This window comes from Sinohyriopsis cumingii, chromosome 2 (assembly GCF_028554795.1).
Source record: "Sinohyriopsis cumingii isolate HCF-2022 chromosome 2, ASM2855479v2, whole genome shotgun sequence".
In the NCBI taxonomy this organism is placed as follows: Eukaryota; Metazoa; Mollusca; class Bivalvia; order Unionida; family Unionidae; genus Sinohyriopsis; species Sinohyriopsis cumingii.
Genome location: NC_142962.1, coordinates 166,034,260 through 166,054,046, shown reverse-complemented (window position 1 = coordinate 166,054,046; position 19,787 = coordinate 166,034,260). Strand labels below are relative to the sequence as shown.

Here is a 19,787-nt window from a genome sequence, read left to right as displayed (position 1 = left end):
GGTATGGGGTTGTCACTATTTCCATGAATGGATGATGATCATGGTATGGGGTTGTCACTACTCCCCCCTGAATGGATGATGATCATGGTATGGGGTTTTCACCAAAAAACTACTTTGTCCTAAATGAAAATGGTGAAAAAGCTGACATAAAATATGTCCACTGGAGCAGATAATTTTAAAATCTTGTTATTTTGCCAAAGAATATGAGATGGGTTCAACACTTATCAGTTACAAGGAAGAAATGGTGCTATCATGATCTCCTGTTTTGCATCATCAACCAATCTGTCTTTAAAGTGGAGGAAATTCTTTTCGCATTGTAGTGTCAGTCCCTTCAAGGATATTTGTTACCTGTAACATTGTTAAAAGGAATATTTTGTGATACCTGAGACACTTGAGTGGTGTTATTTATCTTGTCTTGTTGTAATGATTATTTGACACAATCTATTTCAGATGCCTGAAATTTAATTCTTCATCCAGAAAACTCAAAATTGATCCAGATGCCCATGTTGTGGGGGGGGGGGGATTGGTGGAAGGATGGTAATTGGGCGTAACTGAGCATTAATTGTGTGAAAACAGACACATATCAAGTTTAATTGCTGGGAACTTCTAATTTATGGTTAATATTTGCTTTTTCCAGATTTCTGGATAGGAAACACAAGGACCATTACAGAGTCTACAATCTGTAAGTATACTTAGAATTTTGTCATGTAAAATAGTGGTAGTATAGGATGAACTGTCATGTAAAATAGTGGTAGTATTGGATGAACTTTGTCATGTAAAATAGTGGTAGTATTGGATGAACTTTGTCATGTAAAATAGTGGTAGTATTGGATTAAGTTTGTCATGTAAAATAGTGGTATTGTTGGATAAACTTTGTCATGTAAAATAGTGGTGGTATTGGATAAACTTTGTCATGTAAAATAGTGGTGGTATTGGATGAACTTTGTCATGTAAAATAGTGGTGGTATTGGATAAACTTTGTCATGTAAAATAGTGGTGGTATTGGATAAACTTTGTCATGTAAAATAGTGGTAGTATTGGATGAACTGTGTCATGTAAAATAGTGGTAGTATTGGATTAACTTTTTCATGTAAAATAGTGGTGGTATTGGATTAACTTTGTCATGTAAAATAGTGGTAGTATTGGATGAACTTTGTCATGTAAAATAGTGGTAGTATTGGATGAACTTTGTCATGTAAAATAGTGGTGGTATTGGATGAACTGTGTCATGTAAAATAGTGGTAGTATTGGATGAACTTTGTCATGTAAAATAGTGGTGGTATTGGATGAACTGTGTCATGTAAAATAGTGGTATTGTTGGATAAACTTTATCATGTAAAATATTGGTAGTGTTGGATGAACTTTGTCATGTAAAATAGTGGTAGTATTGGATGAACTTTGTCATGTAAAATAGTGGTAGTATTGGATGAACTGTGTCATGTAAAATAGTGGTGGTATTGGATGAACTATGTCATGTAAAATAGTGGTAGTATTGGATGAACTTTGTCATGTAAAATAATAGTAGTATTGGATTAAGTTTGTCATGTAAAATAGTGGTATTGTTGGATAAACTTTGTCATGTAAAATAGTGGTAGTATTGGATGAACTATGTCATGTAAAATAGTGGTAGTATTGGATGAACTTTGTCATGTAAAATAATAGTAGTATTGGATTAAGTTTGTCATGTAAAATAGTGGTATTGTTGGATAAACTGTGTCATGTAAAATAGTGGTGGTATTGGATGAACTTTGTCATGTAAAATAGTGGTGGTATTGGATGAACTTTGTCATGTAAAATAGTGGTGGTATTGGATGAACTTTGTCATGTAAAATAGTGGTAGTATTGGATGAACTTTGTCATGTAAAATAGTGGTAGTATTGGATGAACTTTGTCATGTAAAGTAGTTGTAGTATTGGATGAACTTAGCCATGTAAAATAGTGGTGGTATTGGATGAACTTTGTCATGTAAAATAGTGGTGGTATTGGATGAACTTTGTCATGTAAAATAGTGGTGGTATTGGATGAACTTTGTCATGTAAAATAGTGGTGGTATTGGATGAACTTTGTCATGTAAAATAGTGGTAGTATTGGATGAACTGTGTCATGTAAAATAGTGGTGGTATTGGATGAACTTTGTCATGTAAAATAGTGGTAGTGTTGGATGAACTTTGTCATGTAAAGTAGCAGCCAATGTGGGTATGTGAGAAAGCTTGCCAGTAGCTTCTCGTGGGTCGGTGGTTCTTTCCCATGGTTTTCCCGGGTTCTTCCTCCAACATTAATACTGGCCACTATGTATAGCCTATCTTGTGCTGAAAAGTGGTGTTAAAACCCAACAACAACAACATGTAAAGTAGTGGTGGTATTGGATGAACTTTGTCATGTAAAGTAGTTGTAGTATTGGATGAACTTAGTCATGTAAAATAGTGGTGGTATTGGATGAACTTTGTCATGTAAAATAGTGGTAGTATTGGATGAACTTTGTCATGTAAAATAGTGGTGGTATTGGATGAACTTTGTCATGACAAATAGTGGTATTGTTGGATAAACTTTGTCATGTAAAATAGTGGTAGTATTGGATGAACTGTATCATGTAAAATAGTGGTAGTATTGGATGAACTTTGTCATGTAAAATAGTGGTAGTATTGGATGAACTTTGTCATGTAAAATAGTGGTGGTATTGGATGAACTTTGTCATGTAAAATAGTGGTAGTATTGGATGAACTTTGTCATGACAAATAGTGGTATTGTTGGATAAACTTTGTCATGTAAAATAGTGGTAGTATTGGATGAACTGTGTCATGCAAAGTAGTGGTAGTATTGGATGAACTGTGTCATGTAAAATAGTGGTAGTATTGGATGAACTTTGTCATGTAAAATAGTGGTGGTATTGGATGAACTTTGTCATGTAAAATAGTGGTAGTATTGGATGAACTGTGTCATGTAAAATAGTGGTGGTATTGGATTAACTTTGTCATCTAAAATAGTGGTGGTATTGGATGAACTTTTTCATGCAAAATAGTGGTATTTTTTGATGAACTTTGTCATGCAAAATAGTGGTGGTATTGGATGAACTTTTTCATGTAAAATAGTGGTGGTATTGGATGAACTTTGTCATGTAAAATGGTGGTATTGGATGAACTTTGTCATGTAAAATAGTGGTGGTATTGGATGAACTTTGTCATGTAAAATAGTGGTGGTATTGGATGAACTTTGTCATGTAAAATAGTGGTAGTATTGGATGAACTTTGTCATGTAAAGTAGTGGTAGTATTGGATGAACTTTGTCATGTAAAATAGTGGTGGTATTGGATGAACTTTGTCATGTAAAGTAGCAGCCAATGTGGGTATGTGAGAAAGCTTGCCAGTAGCTTCTCGTGGGTCGGTGGTTCTGTCCCATGGTTTTCCCGGGTTCTTCCTCCAACATTAATACTGGCCACTATGTATAGCCTATCTTGTGCTGAAAAGTGGTGTTAAAACCCAACAACAACAACATGTAAAGTAGTGGTGGTATTGGATGAACTTTGTCATGTAAAGTAGTTGTAGTATTGGATGAACTTAGTCATGTAAAATAGTGGTGGTATTGGATGAACTTTGTCATGTAAAATAGTGGTAGTATTGGATGAACTTTGTCATGTAAAATAGTGGTGGTATTGGATGAACTTTGTCATGACAAATAGTGGTATTGTTGGATAAACTTTGTCATGTAAAATAGTGGTAGTATTGGATGAACTGTATCATGTAAAATAGTGGTAGTATTGGATGAACTGTGTCATGTAAAATAGTGGTAGTATTGGATGAACTTTGTCATGTAAAATAGTGGTAGTATTGGATGAACTGTGTAATGTAAAATAATGGTAGTATTGGATGAACTTTGTCATGACAAATAGTGGTATTGTTGGATAAACTGTGTCATGTAAAATAGTGGTAGTATTCGATGAACTGTGTCATGTAAAATAGTGGTAGTATTGGATGAACTTTTTCATGTAAAATAGTGGTGGTATTGGATGAACTTTGTCATGTAAAATAGTGGTGGTATTGGATGAACTTTGTCATGTAAAATAGTGGTAGTATTGGATGAACTTTGTCATGTAAAATAGTGGTAGTATTGGATGAACTGTGTAATGTAAAATAATGGTAGTATTGGATGAACTTTGTCATGACAAATAGTGGTATTGTTGGATAAACTGTGTCATGTAAAATAGTGGTAGTATTGGATGAACTGTGTCATGTAAAATAGTGGTAGTATTGGATGAACTGTGTCATGTAAAATAGTGGTGGTATTGGATGAACTTTGTCATGTAAAATAGTGGTGGTATTGGATGAACTTTGTCATGTAAAATAGTGGTAGTATTGGATGAACTTTGTCATGACAAATAGTGGTATTGTTGGATAAACTTTGTCATGTAAAATAGTGGTAGTATTGGATGAACTGTGTCATGCAAAGTAGTGGTAGTATTGGATGAACTGTGTCATGTAAAATAGTGGTAGTATTGGATGAACTTTGTCATGTAAAATAGTGGTGGTATTGGATGAACTTTGTCATGTAAAATAGTGGTAGTATTGGATGAACTGTGTCATGTAAAATAGTGGTGGTATTGGATTAACTTTGTCATGTAAAATAGTGGTGGTATTGGATGAACTTTTTCATGCAAAATAGTGGTATTTTTTGATGAACTTTGTCATGCAAAATAGTGGTGGTATTGGATGAACTTTTTCATGTAAAATAGTGGTGGTATTGGATGAACTTTGTCATGTAAAATGGTGGTATTGGATGAACTTTGTCATGTAAAATAGTGGTAGTGTTGGATGAACTTTGTCATGTAAAATGGTGGAATTGGATGAACTTTTTCATGCAAAATAGTGGTATTTTTTGATGAACTTTGTCATGCAAAATAGTGGTGGTATTGGATGAACTTTTTCATGTAAAATAGTGGTGGTATTGGATGAACTTTGTCATGTAAAATAGTGGTGGTATTGGATGAACTTTGTCATGTAAAATAGTGGTAGTGTTGGATGAACTTTGTCATGTAAAATAGTGGTAGTGATGGATGAACTTTGTCATGTAAAATAGTAGTAGTGTTGGATGAACTTTGTCATATGAAATAGTGGTAGTATTGGATGAACATTTTCATGTAAAATAGTGGTAGTATTGGATGAACTTTGTCATGTAAAATAGTGGTGGTATTGGATTAACTTTTTCATGCAAAATAGTGGTATTTTTTGATGAACTTTGTCATGTAAAATAGTGGTGGTATTGGATTAACTTTTTCATGTAAAATAGTGGTGGTATTGGATGAACTTTGTCATGTAAAATAGTGGTGGTATTGGATGAACTATGTCATGTAAAATAGTGGTGGTATTGGATGAACTTTATCATGTAAAATAGTGGTAGTATTGGATGAACTTTGTCATGACAAATAGTGGTATTGTTGGATAAACTTTGTCATGTAAAATAGTGGTAGTATTGGATGAACTGTGTCATGTAAAATAGTGGTAGTATTGGATGAACTTTGTCATGTAAAATAGTGGTGGTATTGGATGAACTTTGTCATGTAAAATAGTGGTAGTATTGGATGAACTGTGTCATGTAAAATAGTGGTAGTATTGGATGAACTTAGTCATGTAAAATAGTGGTGGTATTGGATGAACTTTGTCATGTAAAATAGTGGTAGTATTGGATGAACTTTGTCATGTAAAATAGTGGTGGTATTGGATGAACTTTGTCATGACAAATAGTGGTATTGTTGGATAAACTTTGTCATGTAAAATAGTGGTAGTATTGGATGAACTGTATCATGTAAAATAGTGGTAGTATTGGATGAACTTTGTCATGTAAAATAGTGGTAGTATTGGATGAACTGTGTAATGTAAAATAATGGTAGTATTGGATGAACTTTGTCATGACAAATAGTGGTATTGTTGGATAAACTTTGTAATGTAAAATAGTGGTAGTATTGGATGAACTGTGTCATGTGAAATAGTGGTAGTATTGGATGAACTTTGTCATGTAAAATAGTGGTAGTATTGGATGAACTTTGTCATGACAAATAGTGGTATTGTTGGATAAACTTTGTCATGTAAAATAGTGGTAGTATTGGATGAACTGTGTCATGCAAAGTAGTGGTAGTATTGGATGAACTGTGTCATGTAAAATAGTGGTAGTATTGGATGAACTTTGTCATGTAAAATAGTGGTGGTATTGGATGAACTTTGTCATGTAAAATAGTGGTAGTATTGGATGAACTGTGTCATGTAAAATAGTGGTAGTATTGGATGAACTTAGTCATGTAAAATAGTGGTGGTATTGGATGAACTTTGGCATGTAAAATAGTGGTAGTATTGGATGAACTTTGTCATGTAAAATAGTGGTAGTATTGGATGAACTTAGTCATGTAAAATAGTGGTGGTATTGGATGAACTTTGTCATGTAAAATAGTGGTAGTATTGGATGAACTGTGTCATGTAAAATGGTGGTATTGGATGAACTTTGTCATGACAAATAGTGGTATTGTTGGATAAACTTTGTCATATAAAATAGTGGTAGTATTGGATGAACTGTGTCATGTAAAATAGTGGCAGTATTGGATGAACTTTGTCATGTAAAGTAGTGGTAGTATTGGATGAACTTTGTCATGTAAAATAGTGGTAGTATTGGATGAACTTTGTCATGTAAAATAGTGGTAGTATTGGATGAACTTTGTCATGTAAAATAGTGGTAGTATTGGATGAACTTTGTCATGTAAAATAGTGGTGGTATTGGATGAACTTTGTCATGTAAAATAGTGGTAGTATTGGATGAACTTTGTCATGTAAAATAGTAGTAGTATTGGATGAACTTTGTCATGTAAATAGTGGTGGTATTGGATTAACTGTGTCATGTAAAATAGTGGTGGTATTGGATGAACTTTTTCATGTAAAATAGTGGTAGTATTGGATGAACTTTGTCATGTAAAATAGTGGTGGTATTGGATTAACTTTGTCATGTAAAATAGTGGTGGTATTGGATGAACTTTTTCATGCAAAATAGTGGTATTTTTTGATGAACTTTGTTATGCAAAATAGTGGTGGTATTGGATGAACTTTTTCATGTAAAATAGTGGTGGTATTGGATGAACTTTGTCATGTAAAATGGTGGTATTGGATGAACTTTGTCATGTAAAATGGTGGTATTGGATGAACTTTTTCATGCAAAATAGTGGTATTTTTTGATGAACTTTGTCATGCAAAATAGTGGTGGTATTGGATGAACTTTTTCATGTAAAATAGTGGTGGTATTGGATGAACTTTGTCATGTAAAATAGTGGTGGTATTGGATGAACTTTGTCATGTAAAATAGTGGTAGTGTTGGATGAACTTTGTCATGTAAAATAGTGGTAGTGATGGATGAACTTTGTCATGTAAAATAGTAGTAGTGTTGGATGAACTTTGTCATATGAAATAGTGGTAGTATTGGATGAACGTTTTCATGTAAAATAGTGGTAGTATTGGATGAACTTTGTCATGTAAAATAGTGGTGGTATTGGATTAACTTTTTCATGCAAAATAGTGGTATTTTTTGATGAACTTTGTCATGTAAAATAGTGGTGGTATTGGATTAACTTTTTCATGTAAAATAGTGGTGGTATTGGATGAACTTTGTCATGTAAAATAGTGGTGGTATTGGATGAACTATGTCATGTAAAATAGTGGTGGTATTGGATGAACTTTATCATGTAAAATAGTGGTAGTATTGGATGAACTTTGTCATGACAAATAGTGGTATTGTTGGATAAACTTTGTCATGTAAAATAGTGGTAGTATTGGATGAACTGTGTCATGTAAAGTAGTGGTAGTATTGGATGAACTGTGTCATGTAAAATAGTGGTAGTATTGGATGAACTTTGTCATGTAAAATAGTGGTGGTATTGGATGAACTTTGTCATGTAAAATAGTGGTAGTATTGGATGAACTGTGTCATGTAAAATATTGGTAGTATTGGATGAACTTTGTCATGTAAAATAGTGGTGGTATTGGACGAACTTTGTCATGTAAAATAGTGGTAGTATTGGATGAACTTTGTCATGTAAAATAGTGGTAGTATTGGATGAACTTAGTCATGTAAAATAGTGGTGGTATTGGATGAACTTTGTCATGTAAAATAGTGGTAGTATTGGATGAACTGTGTCATGTAAGATGGTGGTATTGGATGAACTTTGTCATGACAAATAATGGTATTGTTGGATAAACTTTGTCATATAAAATAGTGGTAGTATTGGATGAACTGTGTCATGTAAAATAGTGGTAGTATTGGATGAACTTTGTCATGTAAAGTAGTGGTAGTATTGGATGAACTTTGTCATGTAAAATAGTGGTAGTATTGGATGAACTTTGTCATGTAAAATAGTGGTAGTATTGGATGAACTTTGTCATGTAAAATAGTGGTAGTATTGGATGAACTTTGTCATGTAAAATAGTGGTGGTATTGGATGAACTTTTTCATGTAAAATAGTGGTAGTATTGGATGAACCTTGTCATGTAAAATAGTAGTAGTATTGGATGAACTTTGTCATGTAAATAGTGGTGGTATTGGATTAACTGTGTCATGTAAAATAGTGGTGGTGTTGGATTAACTTTTTCATGTAAAATAGTGGTAGTATTGGATGAACTATGTCATGTAAAATAGTGGTGGTATTGGATTAACTTTGTCATGTAAAATAGTGGTGGTATTGGATGAACTTTGTCATGTAAAATAGTGGTGGTATTGGATGAACTTTTTCATGCAAAATAGTGGTATTTTTTGATGAACTTTGTCATGCAAAATAGTGGTGGTATTGGATGAACTTTTTCATGTAAAATAGTGGTGGTATTGGATGAACTTTGTCATGTAAAATAGTGGTGGTATTGGATGAACTTTGTCATGTAAAATAGTGGTAGTGTTGGATGAACTTTGTCATGTAAAATAGTGGTGGTATTGGATGAACTTTTTCATGCAAAATAGTGGGTTTTTTTTATGAACTTTGTCATGCAAAATAGTGGTGGTATTGGATGAACTTTTTCATGTAAAATAGTGGTGGTATTGGATGAACTTTGTCATGTAAAATAGTGGTGGTATTGGATGAACTTTGTCATGTAAAATAGTGGTAGTGTTGGATGAACTTTGTCATGTGAAATAGTGGTAGTATTGGATGAACTTTGTCATGTAAAATAGTGGTGGTATTGGATGAACTTTTTCATGCAAAATAGTGGTATTTTTTGATGAACTTTGTCATGCAAAATAGTGGTGGTATTGGATGAACTTTTTCATGTAAAATAGTGGTGGTATTGGATGAACTTTGTCATGTAAAATAGTGGTGGTATTGGATGAACTTTGTCATGTAAAATAGTGGTAGTGTTGGATGAACTTTGTCATGTAAAATAGTGGTAGTGTTGGATGAACTTTGTCATGTAAAATAGTAGTAGTGTTGGATGAACTTTGTCATATGAAATAGTGGTAGTATTGGTTGAACGTTTTCATGTAAAATAGTGGTAGTATTGGATGAACTTTGTCATGTAAAATAGTGGTGGTATTGGATTAACTTTTTCATGCAAAATAGTGGTATTTTTTGATGAACTTTGTCATGTAAAATAGTGGTGGTATTGGATGAACTTTGTCATGTAAAATAGTGGTGGTATTGGATGAACTTTGTCATGTAAAATAGTGGTGGTATTGGATGAACTATGTCATGTAAAATAGTGGTGGTATTGGATGAACTTTATCATGTAAAATAGCGGTAGTATTGGATTATCTTTGTCAGTCAGATTAAGATCCATTCTGTGGCTTGATTGCGGTACAACCAATCTGTCTTTAAAGTGGAGGAAACTGGAGTACCCAGGGAAATACAGTGACCTTACTTGGGCTACCAGCTTGATGATGAAGCAGTTAGAGGTTATCACATCAGATACATGTCATCTGGTGAGATATGTTTACTGCACCATTCATGTCCATCTCTTTCTGTAGCCATGAATGAATGTTCATCATCCAGACAGTGTGAGATATTACAAGTCAAGACATACATGTAGATTTTAAGGATTGTTGGTAGAAGGGAATGTTATTTTGGAATTGTTAGATTGCATCATTATGGTAGAAGGGAATGTTATTTTGGAATTGTTAGATTGCATCATTATGGTAAAAGGGTATGTTATTTTCGAATTGTTAGATGTATCATTGTGGTAAAAGGGCATGTTATTTTGGAATTGTTAGATGTATCCTTGTGGTATAAGGGCATGTTATTTTGGAATTGTTAGATGTATCATTATGGTAAAAAGGCATGTGTTTTATTTAATTGTTAGATGTATCATTGTGGTAAAAGGGCATGTTATTTTGGAATTTTTTAGACATATCATTGTGGTAAAAGGGCATGTTGGAATTATTAGATATATCATTAGTCCTCGTATCCATCTGTTAAGTTGGGGTTTAGAAGTGGAATTTAAATAAAGTCGAAATTATAGTCCCTTATCTTTTGGGGCACTTGAAAATATAGTCCCATATCTTTTGGGGCAATTGAAAATATTGTCACATACTTGTATGAGAATATAAGCCTATATGAAGTTTGGTTTCCAATTTTTAATATTAAAACAAAAAATTGTTGTCTGAATCAGGTGCAGTGAGAGGAACTATGATCCCAACAAATTCCATGGGCGGGTGGTTCGGTTTCCATTTGAGGACCACAACCCCCCACAAATAGAGCTGATCAAGCCATTTTGTGAAGACTTAGACAAGTGGCTGAGTGCTGACTCCAGAAATGTTGGGGCCATTCACTGCAAGGCTGGAAAAGTGAGTACTGGAAATAACAAATTGCATTAGGCAGAATGAATTTGATGATCTTTGGTTAATGGAAATAAAATGTAAAGAAAAGAAAGCACAATAAAATCAACCAGTCCACTACATTACATACTGTGAAAGTTATACATCACCACAATAAAATCAGCCAATACACTGCATTACCTACTGTGATAGTTATACATCACCACAATAAAATCAGCCAATAAACTGTATTACATACGGTGATAGTTATACCTCGCCACAGTAAAATCAGCCAATACACTGCATTCACTGCTGTGATATACCTCACTACAATAAAATCAGCCAATCCACTGCATTACCTACTGTGATAGTTATACCTTGCCACAGTAAAATCAGCCAATAAACTGCATTCACTGCTGTGAAAGTTATACCTCACCACAATAAAATCAGCCAATCCACTGCATTACCTACTGTGATAGTTATACCTCACCACAGTAAAATCGTCCAATCCACTGCATTACCTACTGTGATAGTTATACCTCACCACAGTAAAATCAGCCAATCCACTGCATTACGTACTGTGATAATTATATCTCACCACAATAAAATCAGCCAATACACTGCATTACCTATTGTGATTGTTATACCTCACCACAATAAAATCAGCCAATCCACTGCATTACCTACTGTGATAGTTGTACCTCACCACAATAAAATCAGCCAATACACTGCATTCACTGCTGTGATAGTTATACCTCACCACAATAAAATCAGCCAATACACTGCATTCACTGCTGTGATATACCTCACTACAATAAAATCAGCCAATCCACTGCATTACCTACTGTGATATTTATACCTCACTACAGTAAAATAAGCCACTACACTGCATTACCTATTGTGATAGTTATACCTCACCACAATAAAATCAGCCAATACACGGCATTACTTACTGTGATAGTTATACTTCACCACAATAAAATAAGCCAATACACTGTATTACCTATTGTGATAGTTATACTTCACCACAATAAAATCAGCCAATACACTCCATTACATACTGTGATAGTTATACCTCACCACAATAAAATCAGCCAATACACTGCATTACGTACTTTGATAGTTGTACCTCACCACAATAAAATCAGCCAATCCACTGCATTACGTACTGTGATAGGTATACTTCGTGTGTGACCCTTGCCTGTTTTTATCATCTGTTTGGTTACTCGTATATTTAGGTAAGTTTTCAGGCACTCCACTGTGTCATATTTGTTGCATAAAAAAAACTTGTAGTTCCTTCTGACTGGAATAGAATATTATCTATTTTAGAGCATCATCAAAGCTAAGGTAGAAAATAATGTACATTAAATACATTCTCATCATTTTTGATGTAGGATGACAAAGTTGACAAGTGTGGTGCATCTGGCTATGGAAGGTTCTCTATCACTCAGATTGTTTGTCAGATTTGATGATTTCCAGAAAACAGTGCATAACACAAAGCTGAATAGTTTATGTTGTGTTACAGTTTTTGACATTGCCCAACAAAAGTAGAATAACTTGGTCTTAGTGTGGAATAACTTGGTCTTAGTGTGGAATACCTTGGTCTTAGTGTGGAATAACTTGGTTGTAGTGTGGAATAACTTGGTCTTATTATGGAATAACTTGGTCGTAGTGTGGAATAACTTGGTCTTAGTGTGGAATAACTTGGTCTTAGTGTGCTGAATGATGATCTGAATCGCAATAGACTTTATGGATTTGTAATCTGTCTTCATTTAAAGGTAATTATATGAACACCATCAAATTAAAGTTTCCCCAAATTCAGAATATAAGTATACTGATGTTCAGCTAGTATTTGTTAGCACATGATCCTTTAAGTACTGTGTATTAGGGATTAAAGTTAATCAGGATCTTACATTTGTTAGCACATGATCTTCAAGTATTGTGTATTAGGGATTAAAGCTAATCAGGATCTTACATTTGTTAGCACATGATCCTCAAGTATTGTGTATTAGGGATTAAAGCTAATCAGGATCTTACATTTGTGCTTTTATACCCACCAAAATATTGGGAATATCGTGCTGTAATATCCATCCATGTGTCCATCTGTGTGTTCTCTGTTCCATTTCCACACAATAACTCAAGTTCTTTGCTATTTACTATTACCAAAAATTGTAAGTAGCTTGTATTTGGGCAATGAGGATACTTATAGATTTCAGGCTTAATTACATCAGGACCATGTAGCCTGAAAAGAATGAAAACTGTTTCACACAATAACTTGACTTGTATATACATATATATATTGATGAACATTGTAAATGGTTTTCCATTTTGAGATACAAAAGACGCCTATTGATTTTGGGGTGAAATGTTCAAAGTCACTTACAAAGAAAATTGTTCTCTGCACAATGTCTCTAGTTCTCTTTCACCTTCTTTAACCCTTTACCTCATAGAGCATAGTTACAAAGTGCAGCACGCTATAAATGGAACACCTGTTACCTATTCGATTCCATACGCACATGCCTGCCTGTTAACTGTTAAGCAATGTAATGTATGTCACATTTTTATGTGCTTTAAAATCTTGAGAACTTGTTCACTGTCAAGTCAGTGAGACCGTGTGACCAACCGTAGCTGCCATTTCTCATACTTGAAATTTAAAAGTTTTTTGTCTGCATCTGCATCACTGAGTCATCTGAATTTGATAATTTATAAAAACTAATTGCTGCCTACATCAATATCAGAGCCTTTACCTAAGTTATTGAAGCTTTCATAGTTGTGATTCTAATCGTGAAAACTTCGTAAGTACTGAATGAAATCCACAACCTCCATTTTAGAGAGTGGAGATTACGAACCAGTTACTTAAATAGCAGACATCGACTAGAGCATAAACAGTGGCCATGTGATCTGACGTAATTGTCATTCGCAGAAATGAATGTAGTATTTAATAGGAAGTTTTCCCCGAAGGTGGCGCTATGAAAACCAGCTTAAAATGGCTGATGTTTACAGCAGATGTCAAAAGGCACTTCCATGCGAATGGAGTAGAGACGTCAAAAGGCACTTCCATGCGAATGGAGTAGAGGTGTCCAAAGGTGCTTGCATGAGGTAAAGGGTTAACTCAAACTTTGTGAATGGCTTGCATTTGAGACAAGGAAGGCACCCATCAAATTGGGGTCAGATGTAAAGGTCACAGGGACTGAACGAATGAAAAATGATTTCCACAAAAAACTAGACAAGTTTTGTTGCCTATGCCTTGACTAACCATGACTTACATTCAAAACATTGAAAACAGCCATTGACTTTGGGGTTATAAGGTGAAAGAGACTACCAGAAGGAAAACTGTCTTGGCAGGAATAACTTGAGTTATGTGCCTGAGGTACATGTAAGACATGGTAGAGATTCGTTGATAAAGTGCATATCATTAGCATCTTTGATATAGTAAACAAGTTGAGTGGGTACATCATCTTTTAGTACCTGCGTACCTAACTGATGAAAGAGGGATTTTCGTTTAAAAAAAGGTACAATAATACAATTTTTGGCATGGCAGGCATATCATGTACATTTGTTTGTCATGCCTGAACAAGCGTGGTGAAACATACAGAATCATGCTTTGGTGTATGATGTGAACAGTTCAAAAAAGAGATAAAAAAAATATTGCATCGGGCATTGCCATGAGTCTGATACATAATTCAGATTTGGCGGTGAGATTTTCCTATTCAGTATTAATACATAATGAAGGATTGTTTTTTCTTTTTCCAGTAGGAAAGTTAAGGTCAGAGTCAAGTTGACATATCGCAGACACTCCAGAAACTTGACAACAGAAAATTTTCCCATCATAAGATAGTGTGTCAAATGTTAAAACAGCAATTTTCCATCATAAGATAGAGTGTTAAATGTTAGGCTCACACTGACAATATCAGCGTAAACTTTGTATGCTGTTAAATGCATGTTAGTGTTCAAAGAACAGTTGTTGAGGCTATCAGGGTAATTGCAATATAGTGTCTGAATGGTCTGGTGAAGATAGTTCATGCAATGAAACTAATGTGAACAGGTAAAAATATCAAGATAATTCATGCAATGACACTAATGTGAACAGGTAAAAATATAATTCATGCAAAGACACTAATGTGGGCAGGTAAAAATGTAAAGATAATTGATGCAATGACACTAATGTGGGCAGGTAAAAATGTAAAGATAATTGATGCAATGACACTAATGTGGGCAGGTAAAATATCAAGATAATTCATGTAATGACACTAATGTGAACAGGTAAAAATATAAAGATAATTCATGCATTGACACTAATTAATGTGAACAGGTAAAAATATAAAGATAATTCATGCAATGAAACTAATGTGGGCAGGTAAAAATATCAAGATAATTCATGCAATGACACTAATGTGAACAGGTAAAAATATCAAGATAATTCATGCAATGACACTAATGTGAACAGGTAAAAATATCAAGATAATTCATGCAATGACACTAATTAATGTGAACAGGTAAAAATAAAAAGATAATTCATGCAATGCACTAATGTGGGTAGGTAAAAATATAAAGATAATTCATGCAATGACACTAATTAATGTGAACAGGTAAAAATATAAAGATAATTCATCAATGGCACTAAAGTGGGCAGGTAAAAATATAAAGATAATTCATGCAGTGACACTAATGTGAACAGGTAAAAATACAAAGATAATTCTTGCAATGACACTAATGTGAACAGGTAAAAATATAAAGATAATTGATGCAATGACACTAATGTGGGCAGGTAAATATGTAAAGATAATTGATGCAATGACACTAATATGGGCAGGTAAAAATATAAAGATAATTCATGCAATGACACTAATGTGGGCAGGTAAAAATATTTAGATAATTCATGCAATGACACTAATGTGAACAGGTAAAAATATAAAGATAATTCATGCAGTGACACTAATTAATGTGAACAGGTAAAAATATAAAGATAATTCATGCAATGACACTAATGTGGGCAGGTAAAAATATATAGATAATTCATGTAGTGACACTAATATAAAGCCCCCCTTTTGTCCCTACAATTAAATGAGACTGACAGTGATCAGTTTAACTTTGATCTTGAACTGATTTCACAAATAATAACAAGAAAATGAATTTAAGAAATGGACAGTTAGAGCAACAGCTTTTTTGACATAAAACAAGACCATTGAATCAGTACCAGACCCGTAGCTTGGTTGATGAGGGAAAAAATTCCAGTTTGAAGGACACTACACTATTGCAATTAAAGTTTATATTGATTATAGAAATTTTTGATCATTGTCAACCAGCTGCTTGCCATAAGTACTTTGAACTTGAGGATGTAGAATAGGTCATGTACACTCATGCATCTCATGAGTGACGACAAATAGAGCCAGGAGCCACGGTGATTCAGGTTTTCGTGTGCGTGGCATTGGACCAGATGGATGTGTGCATGAATCTTTCCAAAAGGTCAGCCCAGGTTGGCTACCTTGGTGTGACCTTTTGCAACTTGCTTTTCAATAATTGTCCCAGCATTAACTGACCTGCTTGTGCTGCTGTGTCATTAAACACTAAACTCAACCTCAAATCCACTAGACTACCTGTTAAGCCGCTTGTAGATCATTGATACTCTACTTTGAGTGTGATATCAACGCTCAAGATACTCTACTTTGAGTGTGATATCAGGTTCAAGATACTCTACTTTGAGTGTGATATCAAGGCTCAAGATACTCTACTTTGTGATATCAAGGCTCAAGATACTCTACTTTGAGTGTGATATCAGGCTCAAGATACTCTACTTTGAGTATGACATGAAGATACTCTACTTTGAGTGTGATATCAGGGCTCAAGATACTCGTGAGTGTGACATGAAGATACTCTACCTTGAGTATGATATCAAAACTCAAGATAATCTACAATGAGTGTGACATGAAGATAGTCTACTTTGAGTGTAATATCAGGGCTCAAGATACTCTACTTGGAGTGTGACATGGAGATATTCTTCTTTGTGTTTGACATGAAGATACTCTCCTTTGTGATATTAAGGCTCAAGATACTCTACTTTGAGTGTGACATGAAGCTACTCCATTTTGTGATATCAAGGCTCTAGACACTCAACTTGGTGCATGATATCAAAGCTCAAAATATTTTATTTTGTGATATCAAGGTTCAACATACTGTACTGTGAGTTTATATCAGGATTCATTGGCTGTTGAGTATGTCGTTAGCCAGTCATATTGTTCATTCATTCACAGGTTACCTTGAATGAACATAGTACACAGGTGAGTGTGGTTGCCTGTTGTTTCATGTAGCACAATACACAGATTTATTTAAAAAGATAAACTGCTGACCATGCAGGAGTTGACACAAGAGTTCATGACTAAATTTGGAAACAACCAAAATTAATAATTGCCAGTAGAACACATCAGTTATTCTTGCCATACTATTCTATTTCAAGATGTCTGATTAGTCGTTACATTTATATACTAAGATTACAGTCATGGTTAGGGATTAGCGACGAAAGCAAATCTCTATGACCTTGAGTCATTGCTATTGAACAGAGTATGTCTTGAATTTTGAATATCACATGATTATTTGAAACATTTTACACTATTTATTTCAACACAAATATATTTGAAAGACACTTTGCCCAAAATATATCCCGTTCCACAATTTTGCTCATTCAGGGTGCATGTACACTCAACCACAAAAGGGAATGGGACTGCTTGGTTTGCATGTGTCATTCTTGTTCAGCATAGTGTCTAAGATGATACTGTGTCATAATTTTAAAGTTGTGTTTGCTGCCATGCCCAATCCCATTATATTGGCAACTAGAGTGTTTCTTAAATCTCCATAATTTTCAATCACACTATTGGTTTCTTTAATAGGAGATGAGAAGAAAATATTTATCCTTAATTGATATAAAAGATTAACAACTAATATTTCTGTTAAATCATTGTGTTAAGAAAGACTGGAGTAAGTTTTGCACACTCATTTTTTTTTAACAGGGTCGGACAGGTGTAATGATCTGCGCATACATGTTACACAGGAATCAATTTGACAAGGTAGAGGATGCTCTGGACTTTTATGGCAGAACCAGGACAAGAGATCATAAGGTGACTATTATGCCAGGCAAAATTTAACTGAAATGCATTTTAAGTCTTAAGAATATTTAAGTAAAATTTTACACAGTTGATGTTCCTTGAATGTGCCATATTCTGCACTTAAAGGTAATTTCTTGGCAGATATTTTGGACTTTTTGGTTTTTGATAAATTTGTTTTGGAATTTTATAAAGGATCTTGACAGCACTGTCATATACTCTGGTTGAAGGTTGTATGGATTTTATTACCCACTTCACTGGTCAGACAGAATTTCCATTCTGAAACCATGCAGATTTCATTAAAGTGTATGCCATTGTAGCATGTAGGCACATTTAATCAAATTAGAGTAAAAATTCAGATTTGTTCTAAAATTTTAATACTAAATTAGTTTCACCGAAGTCCATTCAGTCCTTATTGTTGAATGTTCAGCACCTTACAGGTCATTAAAAAAAACTCCCAGAAGAAGATCTTTGATCACAGTATACTTTTATATTGTTGGTCAGGTACTAAACTAGGTCCGGATAAGAGGACGAGGGGTCTATCATGGTGACCTTGTCCAAAAATTTCCATGTATTTTAACGTTGATTTTTACTGACCTTCCAAAGGAAAATGGCTATATGAGAATCTAAATAAATTACTATATTAGAATCTAAATAAATGGCTATATTAGAATCTAAATAAATGGCTATATTAGAATCTAAATAAATTACTATATTAGAATCTAAATAAATTACTATATTAGAATCTAAATAAATGGCTATATTAGAATCTAAATAAATGGCTATATTAGAATCTAAATAAATTACTATATTAGAATCTAAATAAATGGCTATATTAGAATCTAAATAAATGGCTATATTAGAATCTAAATAAATTACTATATTAGAATCTAAATAAATTACTATATTAGAATCTAAATAAATTACTATATTAGAATCTAAATAAATTACTATATTAGTATCTAAATAAATTACTATATGAGAATCCAAATAAATTACTATGAGAATCTAAATAAGTTACTATATTAGAATCTAAATAAATTACTATATTAGAATCTAAATCAATTACTATATTAATATCTAATTAAATTACTATTTGAGAATCTAAATAAATTATTATATGAGTATCCAAATAAATTACTATATGAGAATCCAAATAATATGAATAGTTGCCTTTAAAGATAAGTTTAATCAAATTCTAAATTCATGCATGATAAATCATATGGGTTGTAAACTACATTTATTTCATTTGATTTTTTTGTGCATGACAGTATGTTGACTTCTTTTTCTCGTATTATATATTTCCATCTTTGTGTCTAAGAAGACATTTCTTTCTTTTTCTGATTTTGCAAATTTGCATCCATTTTAACAAATGTCAGATTTTAAAAATGAGCCTGATAAAGATTTACTTCAAGTGGTCAACATACGGATATAGAATGCTGAGATGCCTATTGCCCTGACTTTGGCTTGAATGTCCCGCTATTCCAAACCATACATATAGAATGCTGAGATGCCTATTGCCCTGACTTTGGCTTGAATGTTCTGCTATGCCAAACCATACATATAGAATGCTGAGATGCCTATTGCCCTGACTTTGGCATGAATGTCCCGCTGTGCCAAACCTGTCCATAAATCATGCTGGCCTATAAAAAAAATCAAGATTTTTTTTGGTTAAAAACATAAACTGAAACAAAAATTTGATGGAAGTTGAAGCCATATGTGAGTATTTTCGGTCCTTTTATGTCTATTCCAGTAATTTGTAACATACTATTAGTGTCTGACATACAACTTGAGTTTTTGGTCCTTTCATGTCGTTATGGTAATTTGAAATTTAAGACCAGTTTCTGGCTTATAACGTGCCAATATAATCAGAGCAGTTTGTTTCTTTCCTTCACAGGCTTTTCCGGTAATTAATATCCTATGATTAGT

At 33.6% G+C, this 19,787-nt stretch overlaps 1 protein-coding gene across 1 annotated transcript in view; it reads left to right on the top strand.

The window, feature by feature from the left end:
* Positions 1–19,787, top strand: part of LOC149806253 (phosphatidylinositol 3,4,5-trisphosphate 3-phosphatase and dual-specificity protein phosphatase PTEN-like) — a 100,515-nt gene that overhangs the window by 33,443 nt on the left and 47,285 nt on the right. Inside the window, exons 3-5 of the mRNA XM_089951197.1 lie at positions 638–682; positions 10,617–10,791; positions 17,766–17,873. Of these exons, the coding sequence (XP_089807323.1) occupies positions 638–682; positions 10,617–10,791; positions 17,766–17,873 (328 nt within the window). The remainder of the gene's footprint in view (positions 1–637; positions 683–10,616; positions 10,792–17,765; positions 17,874–19,787) is intronic.